Source organism: Balaenoptera borealis (assembly GCF_965194805.1).
Source record: "Balaenoptera borealis genome assembly, chromosome: 20".
Taxonomy (NCBI): domain Eukaryota; kingdom Metazoa; phylum Chordata; class Mammalia; order Artiodactyla; family Balaenopteridae; genus Balaenoptera; species Balaenoptera borealis.
Genome location: NC_138879.1, coordinates 53739499 through 53751642, shown reverse-complemented (window position 1 = coordinate 53751642; position 12144 = coordinate 53739499). Strand labels below are relative to the sequence as shown.

At 52.0% G+C, this 12144-nt stretch overlaps 1 protein-coding gene across 3 annotated transcripts in view; it reads right to left on the bottom strand.

Annotated features, from left to right (window-relative positions):
* Window positions 1–11158, bottom strand: part of NTN1 (netrin 1) — a 193064-nt gene extending 181906 nt beyond the window's left edge. For 2 of the 3 annotated variants that reach the window (XM_082372898.1, XM_082372900.1), the window contains exons 1-2: window positions 10826–11119; window positions 9288–10369 (exon numbers count right to left, since the gene is read on the bottom strand). In XM_082372898.1, the coding sequence (XP_082229024.1) occupies window positions 9288–10305 (1018 nt within the window). In that variant the 5' untranslated portion in view covers window positions 10306–10369; window positions 10826–11119. The other variant, XM_082372899.1, reaches the window with a different exon arrangement.
* Between the last annotated feature and the right edge of the window lie 986 nt (window positions 11159–12144).

Here is a 12144-nt window from a genome sequence, read left to right as displayed (position 1 = left end):
AAAGCCCCTAGTCTAGAAGGAGCACCCTGCCTCGGGGGTCTCCTTCTTATGCCCCTCTTCTGAGCCCCTTCCCTAGCACAATGCAAGGGTCCCTCTCACTCGGCACTGTACCCCATATACCAGCGTGGTCTTCAGTGGAGCCCCCCAGGACACAGAAGGCACTGAAAGCACAGAGAACTTCAATAACACGCCCAAGGTCACACTGCGGGGGTGGAGCCAGGACTTCAACCCAAGCAGTCTGAAGCTGGAGGTGGGTTCTCTCAACCATAACGCCTAACACACACATCTTGGTATTTCATATATTATTAAGTAGAATGCTATGCTCTCTGATCTTGATTTTAGAACTGAACCATTTCTATGCAGCAGGAAAATCAGAACTTGCTTTTCACTTCAACGTGGGTCACATTCTTCTGCAGACACCTTCGATTTAAAACAAGAAACAGGGAATTCCCTGGTGGCCTAGTGGTTAGGATTTGGCACTTTCACTGCGGAGGCCCAGGTTCGATCCCTGGTTGGGGAACCATCCCGCGTGCCGCACGGCATGGCCAAAATACAAAAAACAAATAAAATAAAATAAAATAAAATAAAACAAGAAACAGCTCCTTCACCTCGGTTCCAACAACAAACTGGGGTGAGAAATACAGAGGATGCCCAGTCCCATTCTCCCCTGGCATGTCTGGGTAGCAATGATGGCAGATCTGCCCCCAATCCTGGTTTAAGCCCGATGGGTTTCTGTGGATTGGAGTGAGAAGCAATTTCCTTCCTCGTGGCAGCTGGGCAGGTCGAGCACTTTCTCACAATGAATTCTCCCCAGGTCTGAGCTGTGGAGTGAGACAGGGCTGGGTCTGGGAAGAAAGAGTTGGCTTCGATCGACCTGCCCACCTCTTGAGGTCTGGCTGCGGGGAGAGGAAACGCGTTGGCCGCAGGACTCAGAGCAGGGGGGCCGCTGTCCAACAGCCCTGCCCTGGGGCGCCCGACCCAAAGGTACTTTCTTGTTTCGGAGGCCAAGCTCTGTATCTGTAAACACAATGTGTTTCCTTTTTCATGCTGGGACTGGCGCTGTTATTGTTCGGCACTTTCTGTGTCAGCCCAAATGTAAGCAGAGCCCTTGCCTGTGTAGAGTTCTGTCTCCCGATGCCGCGCAGACCTGGTGTGGGGTCCAGGGCCCGACTTCTCAGGTGGGAAGAGCCTCAGGCCCGATGAGACTGCATCCCACCTGCGGGGAGGGCATCACTTCCCACTGCTTTCCATCCCCAGACCCAACAGAGTCACCTGACCACTGATTGCTCCAGAAACGTCCACTTACAGTGTACTTCTCTGTCTGCAGACTAGGGGAGCCGGGGAAGGTCTCCCGGGACCCTTGGTCTTAGATTTTATCTCCTAGGCTAACTCTAAGGAGTAACGGCTGCCTAGGGTATTACATTGAAAAGGAGTCTAATACCCTAAGACCATTTCTGGACTTAGGAGAAAAGAGTGCAGTGATTGATTAGTGATGTCTGCCCTGGTTTCAGAATTGGGAAGGGGTGATACGTTTGCCAAGTACTCACCACAGCCACTCCAAGCAGGAACAGATGAAATCAGAAGACCCAACAACCGCAATCAGGCGGCGGGAAGTGTCCATCCCTTTGGGATGTTCCATCAAATATGGAACGTAATGCAACATATTGGTGCTCAGGAAACTAAAAGAGAATCTACCTTATTTCCTTGTTACCTAAGACTCATTTATTCAAACCCAGCCCCTTTAAAGGTGCCTGTCGTCCTACAGATTGTCTAACTTTGGTGTGGAGCCTCTGGAATGTGTGAAAAATTGGACATGACAACCAAAAACCTCTCTTATCTGGAGGCAGTAAAGGACCGGGGAAAATCTAGAAAATCTAGCCATAGCACCAGCCAGGAAGGGGCATGAATGGGCCCTCAACTAAAACTGGACCACCTGCACAGAAGGCTGATACCTCGCACATCTTACATAGGCTAGTCCTGAATCCTCCACAGAGACAGACTTCTAGAGCCTCCTTCTAGGCTGAGTTGAGAGGATTCATTGATTATCAGTTGATATAGTGAACTTTCTGTTCCTCTCAGTATTACTTTCTACCTTTCAAGGTTCTCACCCAACAAATTTACTTTGACCTCTGAAAAACCACTCACCCCTTCAAATAACCTAGAAGCCCGCCATACCCACAAGGAAATCTTTCTTCTGGATCGTCTTTATATGCACAAATGCACTGCAACGTGATTATAGCCTTACCTCTAGCTAATACAATGACCCTGATGGCAGAAGACTCAGGATCTCCAGGAATGACCACACCAGAGGCAAAGGCAGAGTACACTTCTCCATTCTTTGGCACTACTTCTGAACCACTGGTACACCTGTCCCCTTGAGGACATCTTCCCTTGTTCTCTTAGTGCCAGTGGATGCAGCAGATAGAAACATCCATTGCACACACAGTCCCTTCTCTCGGTCAGAGAGCAGAACTGGCACAAAATAATATAGTCAGGGCTGAACACACACCCAGCCAAGGCCTCCAAGGAGCTGGGGATGGGAAGGAAGTATTATCTCTACAGGCAAGGAACTGACAAATGGAATGGGTCTCTGCCTTCTGACTTAGGGGGAATTCCCATAAATTATATAACGCTCCAAAGGCAAATGAAAATCTAATTCCAAGTTTATAATAGAGCTACATTTTTGGAATAAGACTCCAGAAATGCAATCCTGAACTCTCCACGTGCTGTACACATCGAACCTCAAGACAGCAGACAGCGCGGAGGCAAATAGCCCTGTGTCCGAGGACTGTCGCAGGCAGCTCAATGATTTCAGGCACCGTTGGGAACCATCCCTCGGAGCTGGTTACAACAGGACATGCTTTTATGTGATCAGCCCTCGAAACGAGTGCCACTGATACCCCCTGCTCTCTGTGTATACAACAGCGTCACTGAACGAGCCAAGATGTACCCTGTCTACATTCAGTTTTGTTTGTGTAAAAACTGCCCTTTGGTGGCAGCGACAGCTGGTTTCGAAAGGCCTCCTTCGTGGAAATCTGACTCACTGACATAAAGCACATGTAAAGCACCTGGTACAATGTCTGGCACTTAGTAGGGGTTTGTGGTCTGCCTTCAGGGTGCAACCCAACACCCCCCGGACAGGCATTCTAACTCCCGGGCCACCCAAACCAACGCCACGTCTTCCGAGGCTTCGCAGACCACAAGGGCTGATGTGTGTCTTTCCAGATGACAGGCAAAATGCTGTAGGCCACTCTGCAAGTATCAGGCTTAAAACCTGAGCATTTCAAAACCTCTCCAAGACCTCCAGTCTTCCTCTAATTAAAGGCACTGCAGAAACCCAAGGTATGATTATCACTTCTGAAAGGAAAAAAAAAAAAAATACTGGCTCACAAAATACCCGTACTAGAGCATCGACAGATAAGACCGGTTTACAATCCAGTTCCCTAGAGAGCCATTTATTTTGGTGAGGCCAGTGTGTATAGCAGACGCTGTGGAAGCCATCAAGGTAACACGAGTAACAACCCAGTGGACTTTTGAAGTGTAAACATAAAAGTCTATTAAGAATACAATGTTGGTTTAATCCCAAGACAAAAAATTTACTTAATGAAAAGCACAACTCATCTCAAGAAGGAAATATCGATACCAGCTGCGAGCAGAAAATGAGGGGATTCCTTCCAGGGAACATCTGAATTTCAACCCACTGCCTTTCCAATGTTTACTCTGGACATAAAGTCTCAAATACTTTTCCGAGGATCTCATTTTTCTACAGGAGAAGGAAGTCAGGGAGAAGTCTGGGCAGGGCCAAAGGAGACCTTGGCAAAGCCTTGGAAAGGCACAGACGCACCCCAGAAGGTGCACCTTGACACGGCTCTGTCTGGCTTCTCTGGGCAGAGCGGGGAGCAACCTCCGGGCCCACCAGGTGCTAATGAGGACCCCAGCAGAGACCCTCACTCCAGCTGCCACGGGGCTAACAGCGATAAATGACAGTCCTGTGCCGCTGACACACATGCCCGGCACCTACCAGCACCACGCCGGCAACCAGAATATGCCACTAAAGCCCCCTCTTTAACAACAACACTCCCTAGCCACTTCCTACGCTTTTTTCAGTGTGTTCCAGAGAAACAACGGGATACTGAACACTAGGGACAAAGGAGAAGGGCTTCTTAGAAAGGATTTTCTGATTACGACCTCTGTTCCACCACCTTTGAGAGGGATCATGGGCCCTGAAATCAAGAAAGACTTGGCCAGGACTTCCCTGGAGGTCCAGTGGTTTAGACTCCACGCTTCCAGTGCAGGTTCGATCCCTGGTCCGGAACTAAGATCCCACATGCTGCTCGGCGTGGCCAAAAAGTAAAAAAAAGAAAAGAAAAGAAAAGAAAGAAAGACTTGGCCATCAGCAACACCTGTGCACGCTGAGAACCCACACAAAGGTGCTTAAACCCTCTTCACTTACATTCCTAAAATCTCCCAGCTCCCACTAGGCCTGATGGCTACAATCAAGGATGACTTCTTATATACAGTTTCATACTTAAGTGTGTATGAACATAATAAATATGAGTATGATATATGACATCATATGACATAACGTCATGCAATACAACACACCTCTAATTCTAGCAAGAGGTAACAAGCTTGCTAGATACCAGGCTGTTCTGACTATTCTCCTCGAATTCTCCTCTACCGGCAGACCTCACTTTACTGCACTTTGCTTTATTGAACTTCGCAGATATTGTGTTTCTTACAACTTGAAGGTGTGAGGCAACCCAGCCTCGAGCGGGTCTAGTGGCGCTGTTTTTGCAACAGCATTTGCTCACTTCATACCTCTGTGTCACACTTTGGTAATTCTTTGCAATATTTCAAACTTTTCCATTATTATTATATGTGCTATGGTAATCTGTCATCGGTGATCTTTGATGTTACTACTGTGACTCTCAGAAGGTTCAGACGATGGTTAGCATTTGTTAGCAATGAAGTATTTTTTAATTAAGGTATGTACATTTTTTTAGACATAATGCTATTGCACACTTGATAGACTACAGTATGGTGTGAACAACTTTTATAGGCACTGGGAAACCGAGAAATTCGTGTGACTTGCCTTATTGCTGTGGTCTGGAACTGAACCCGCAATATCTCTGAGGTCGACCTGTACATGTAATTGCTGTTCATTTATCCATCCATCCGTTCTATGGGGAGGCAGCACAGAGGATGCAATAAAACCAAGCATAAAGCATCAGACTGGAGTCCTAGCTCCACCACCTACTAGCTATATGGCTTTGGGTAAACCATTTAATATCTCTCGGTTATGGTTTCCTCCTCTGTAAAATAAGGACAATAAATAGGGCCTATTATTAGCATAGTCACAGTGATTAAATGACTAAATTAATCCGAGTGTTTGGCAAAAAATAAGCCCTCAAGGGTTAATCATAATTTACATTATGATTACATTATGTCATTATGATGACAATAATTACAATAATTACTAGGACTATAACAGCATTCACTTATCTATCCCCATGTACCAGACTGAGCAGCAAATCATTTTAGCCTTCTGATTTTGCAAGAGTCTTTATCGGGGCATTAGATTTCTCATGGCAACGCCTCCCATATAACCTCCCTCTCCTGCCGGGGAAAATGATGGTAGGCCCAAGCACCAGAGCCATTTACAGCCTGAGGAACCCCCTCCCAAAGCCATGTTTAAACAATTACGAGCATTATGTTGCAGGTACCCACGACCACAGGAGGCCAGCCCCAGCACGGTGCTCATCTTGCAGAGACGTCTTTTGTGTGGGTTTTGGGTTTCAGCTGGGCAACGCCAAGCCATAGAGTGAGTCGCAAAACGAGTTTTCATAAGCTCACCCTGTCACAAACCAGGCAGGGGTTCATGCTGACATCCCCACAGTAAGATTAAACAGCATGCTTCGTCAGGCACTAAATACTAACACAGCTCCGACGTCAGGGGGACACTGATTAAAACTGATGTCAATAATTTATGAAACACAATATGGTCTTCAGATGCTCTTTTTTAAAAAAAAGAAGAGGGGTATAAAAGGGCCTAGCAACCCAGGTGGTTTAAAACTGTTCATGCATTTTCTCTTGAATGTACACCCCCCACCACCATGCATGGATGCTTCTTTACACAATGAATACAAATGCACATGTGTGTAAGAGCATGTGAACACTGCTGATACACATGGGCGGAAGAAAGTATTTAGCTATTCCACGGAGAGCTGTCGAGGCCGTAACGTTATACATAGGCTTCTCTTTCATATTGTTTTGGGTTTTCTCTTCTCCGGAAGAAGTCCAAAATTGCATTTAAAATAAAATTGGACCTTACAAAAGTTCATGTTTATTCCATAGAGAACTTAACCTTGAAACAACCCCAAAAAGAAAGCTGGACCAAAGAAAACCGATAGGATATATGCATTTCTTAGTAAACCGAAAGCACCTCAGCCCTGTGTAGAACCATTTCGTCAAATAATAACATCGATTTTTTTCCAAGTTTTAGGACTGCGGGGGGAGTGGGGGATGAGAGGGTTAACCTAGGGAACGATGCCACTTTATTATCTCATGTCTCATTATTTTAGAAAGGCAAAGACAGTGATAATGCTTCATTTTTAATCAAAACTCATTTTGAGAATTAAAAATATACTCTACTTTGCCTTAGTTGTAAATAATCTGGGTAGCTTGACTTAATATGTCAACAGTGTGAAATTCACAAGATGGGATTATGTTGGGGAAAAAATCTGAGCTGCTGAGAGTACAAAAGTTAGTGTTTGAAGGATTCATTAATGCTTTTTCCTAGCACAGTGCCCTGTAGTGTCTCAGAACACCTGTCAAATACTAATTCATTCACATATCTCCACTTCAGGGCCTTTTCATAAAAAGCTCGACCTTTAATTGTAAATCACTTCTAAATTGTCTTTGCTGGCTTTCTCTTTTGTGGAATGATGGAAAAATCACTAAGACTTCAATTAAGACTTTATGGGAACTTCAACCTGACATTCCCGAGGCTATATCTACAAGGTATCAGAACATCTATTCAAAAAGGAAACTATAAATAACTTTAACATCGTTGAATTGGCTTGGCTTTTATGAGATGACTGAATAATTGGCAAGATTTAAAGATACTTTAACTACTGAGAATTAAAATAACTTCAGTAAAAACCAGAAAATATTGCTAGCCGATTATTTGTCATGTAGATTATGTACTTATTAGGCCTAATTAAACTTTTTGAACAAAAAGGCTTACTAATTACGTTAGTTAATATGTTGATTGCTCAATTTGGTTTAAAAAAAAAAAAACCCGGTCAATCCAATTTGTGCACAGAGTTAGTGCTTCGGTCAAAAGACAAAATCCTCGACTATAGAAATTATTTCAAGTACGTGGCCATTGTTATAACAATTGCGGGTTACATAAACTGACAGGGAGAGATGGGGGTGGGTGGTATCTGAACAATACCACCCCTGCTAAGAGGAATCTTCAAGCCAGTAAAATGCTACCTTCATAGCCAGTTTATCTGCCTCAATGTATTCACTTGTGTTTTTTCCAATCAGACCCTGCTGGTGACAATGAGAAGTTATCTTTCATATGCACATACATACTAAAACTGATAGCAAAACCCTGGGAGGCCTTTTAAATGTCAATAAAAGGTTTTTACGCACAAAAGGAAGAAAAGAAAAGAGGAAAGGGGAGAAGAAAGAGAAGAAATGGGAAAAACCAACAGTTCTGAAGGAATGGAGCAGATCAAAGGAGTTTTAATTCTCAAAGACGACTAAGCCGGGGTGTAACCACTATCTCGCCACCAAATCCTGAAAAGTCTCTTCCAACAGGCAACCAGTTCCGTCCCTTAAAGGAGGGGGAAGGACAATTAGGTCTGCAAAAGCGTACACTTGGAGTGCAAAGATGGAGGCCCCGCCACGCAACAGGAGAACAGCCCTCTTCAGACCAGGACGCCTGCCTGGGCCTCAGTGCCGACTGGGCTTCTCCAAAACATGTTTTCCATTCCAAAAGTCTACATCCACAGTCATGAGGCACAAACTATTCGACAACAACATGACACAATTAATCAGAACCAGACCTCAAAACGTGTGTTTGTGGGGACCAGCAAACTTTGTAATGTGCCTCAGAGGCCGAAGCAATTGAAGAGACTCACACCGGCTGTGTGGGGCTGGGGGGAGGGGAAGGGGGAGGAAACGTCTATATTCCACGAAAGATGAACACCCAAGGGCGTACTGACCAACTATATTGACGATTGACGTTGATGATCTTCATTAAAATAAAACATGAGATTTGGGCATTTACATCTCATACTGGAAAAGCAGAGTATGGTCTTACTACCTTTCCCCTCCTTTTTTTTTTTTTTTTTGTCCTCCTGGGGAGAAACTGATGCCGCAGAGTTTCTACAGCAGCAAAGTTGTATGATTCAGAAACAGAACGGATCCTTTTTTCTTAAGCCTCATTTCCGACCCAACAGTATCCACCAGTGCCGGTTTTGTCAGATTTCTCTTTCAGGAACTGAAACCCCATGAAATCGAGAATCTGGGCCCTTAGTTAATTCGGAACTGTTTAATTTCACCGAACCCTGACGCTAACAACAACAAAAAAAATCTGGTATACTTTTTTGGAGCGGGATTGAATTAGTTTAACATAATTAGTGAACTCTCTTTTGTAATCTGTAGATAGTAATTAATTTAAATCACATCATTCTTTTGCTAACACAAACACGCTGTCCAAAGGAAAAAAATATATCTATTTTCAAACCATAAAAGACAAATAGAGGACGCAGGAGTGATAGTCGTCGTGTACCGAATTGGCCCCAAACTGCAAATCCCTTTGCCATCTCCCAAAGGATTTGTGGTCGTGGAGCTGGAACTTCCCGGGAACCGGGCCGGGGTCCCCAACAGCGCGCGCAGCTGCAGCCCTAGGGGAGGGGGTTGGGGCGGAGGTGGACGCCAGGGTCCCGCCAAACTGAGGGGAAGGCAAGGAGCGTGTGCCTTTGGATCTGGGCTTAGGGGAACCGGTCGGCAAATTTTCGGCAAAGCCCTCACCCCACATCTTGGCTTCGCACAGCGCTTTGAACGCAAACCCGAGCGTCCACGGCCAGCGCCACGAGCGCGAGCGGACCAGCTCTCTGCGCTCCGCGGTGCCCGATTTCCAGGAACGCGCCTCCCACCATCCCCACCACATCCACGAAGCGGGCGATCCTCGGGAACCTTCGGTCGCGAGGCCCGGGAGCAGCCGCCCGGGTCCCCGCCCGCCGCCCGCGTCCCCGCGGCGCCCCACTCACCCACGCACTCGTTGGCCTCGCGGGCTGTGGCGCGCTGCCAGGGCCGGTCGTAGTGGAAGGGCTTGCAGCGGTCGCACTCCGGGCCGGCCGTGTTGTGCCTGCAGTCGCACACCAAGCTGTCGTCGCGGTCGCGCACGCAGCGGGCCGCGTGGCCATTGCACTTGCAGCGGCCGCCCACCTGCAGGTCGGACACGGCGTAGAAGTACGAGTCGCGCGCCAGCTCTGAGTCGTCCTCGTTCTCGTCGCCGAACGTGTGCAGGCGGCTGAAGGCCACGCGGATGTCGGTGGCCGTGACCCAGTCTTGCAGCACGGGCGAGTTGTCGAAGTCGTGCGCCGAGGGCCGCCCGTCCAGCGTGCTGAAGGCGATGAGGCCGCCCGAGAGCGGGCGCATGTCGGTGTGCGAGTCGGTGCACACGGCCTCCTGCTCGTTCTGCTTGGTGATGGGCGCACGGTGCGGCCGGTTGTACATCTTGCGGCACTGAGTGGAGTAGAACTGGAAGGGCACCCACGTGCGCCCGTAGTCCATGGACTTGTAGATGGCCATGGACTCGGGCCGTGGCGAGCAGAACTGCAGGCTCACATAGGTCACCTCGAACTTCTTGCCGAGCGACAGCGTGAGCGTGACGTTGTGCGGGAACTGCAGGTAGTTCTCGGACTGCCAGCACGTCAGGTTGTGCGGGTTGTTCAGATCGGTGAGGAAGGCGGGCGGGTGCGCCTTCTTGGGGTCCGACGCGTTGCAGAGGTGGCAGGAGCGCAGCCGCTCCTCGCCGCGCTCGCTCACCACGCAGTAGCGCCCGGCGGGCCGGCCGCAGGTGCTGGACACGCGCACGTCCTTGCCGAAGGCCGCGTTGACAAAGTCCGGGATGCAGCGGCGCGGGTGGCCGTTCTCGTCCGAGCAGGGGTCGGGCTGCGCCGCCTGGCCGGCGAACATGCTGAGCCCGGGCCCGCCGCGCACCGCGCCCACCAGGCACGCCACCGCCGCCAGCGCCGCCAGCGCCTCCCACATTGCGCGCATCATGCTGCGTCCAGCCTGCCCCGGCCCCGCCGCGCCGAGGAGTCGGTCCGCCCGCCGCAGAAGGCGCCTGCGGAGAGAGGGGAGCCGCGCTCAGCCAGGCCGCCCCGCGCCCTCCACCCCCCGGCGGGGCGGCGAGCTGGGGCGCGGGCGAACGCCCGGCTTCCCCCGCACCAAGCCCGCGGCCGAACGAACTCCCGCCTCACTCCCCCGCGTCCCGGGGAGGCAGGCGAATCCGGGGGCCCCAAGCCCGCACCACCCGCGCCTCTCCTTCCCGGCCGGCGGCGAGCCGGGGCCGCGGGCCATCGCTCGGCTTCCCCGCCGCCGCCTCCACGCCGCCCGAGGGTCCGGCCCGCGCCCGTCCGCCCGTCCGCGGCCGGCCCGCCAGCACCCCAAACTCGGACGCAGGGCAGCTCGTGGGCCCCCCGAGCCCGCACGGCCCGCGCCCCCTCCTCCCGCAGCCCGGGGTCCCGCTCAGCTGTCCCAGATCGCACCCCCGCCGGCGAGTCCGCGTTCGGGACTTTACCTCAGGAGAGGGCAAAAGAGAAAGAAAAGTTTGCCCGGCCCCGGCCGGGGAGCCCGCGCGCCGGACGGCGGAGAGCCTCTCGCTGGCTGCTAGCAGGGGCGCCCTGCCTCAGCGCGGGCTTGCCAGCTCCATGCCCGGCGCGGCCGCCGCTGCCCCAGCCCCGGCCCGGCCGCCGCCGCCGCCTCTCCCGCCCGAGTGACGACGCGGCCGCCCGGCTCCCGGCGCTCCCGCCGCGGTGCGAGTGCCGCCCAGCCCGCGCCCGGGGCGCACACACACTCCCGCTGGCTGGCGCGCACTCACACACGCACGCACGCCCCCGAAGGCTCCGCCGCCGCCGCCACTCGCGCAGGGAGTGGGGGGCGGAGGGGAGCGCGGGGGCGGGGGGCGGGGCCGCCGGGCGGGGCGCCGGCCAATAACGTCGGCGAGCAGCCGCCCGCTCGCTAGCAAAGTTTTAACCCCGGGAAAGAAGAAAGTTAAAGGGAAGCGGCCCGGGACCCGGAGAGAGCGAGGACACGAGCGGGTGGGAACCGGGGCGCCCGAGAAGGAGAAGCAGAGACAAAGGGAAAGCAAGGAGAGCGCCCGGGGAAACCCCGGAGAGGGGGCTGGGCCCGGCGCGCACCCCGCGGAGGGAGGAGGGGCCGGCCGCGGTCTGTCCCCGTCGCTCCGGCCCCGCGCTGCGCGGAGAGTCCCGCAGGTTTCCGCCGGCCCCACGCCCGGGGGAGCGCGCAGGCCGGGGGGAGGGGGCGATTTACTCCCTCTTGGTCCCAGGCAAACACATCTGTGTTTGTTTTCTTTGCTGCGCCGGGGTCGGGCCTTCCTCTAACCCGGCCTGATGGCCCCGGTGGCACAGGGCACAGGGCCGTGCCCCGTGGGCAGACAGCCCGGGATCGTAAGGAACAGCCGAGGAAGATGGAGCCTCCGCTGGCTCACCCCTCCCGCCCGAAGCCCCTGGGGTCCGGAGAGAAAGAGCTGCTCCCCCGCCCCCCTCCCCCACAGTTGTCACCGTGCGGTGGGCCTATCTGTCGGGAAAGCGGCCCTTTTCCTGCCCGGGGAGCTGTGGTGGGCTGGAGGCTGAAGAGGGAAAAAAGCGGGACAGCACCTGGGCATGGCCAACGCCCCTCCCAGACGGCTCTGCCAGCCTCAGGCTGGGGGCAGCCTAGCCCTCCCCAGATCCAGAGGCAGCCCTGTAGGTACTTACTGGCTCAGTGTTTAAGGGTGCTGTGGCCCATACTATCTTGTGGGAGCCCACAACAGCTTTGCAGAGTAGGTATTAAGCTTCATTTTGCAGATGAGGAAACTGAGGTCTCAGGAGGTGAAGA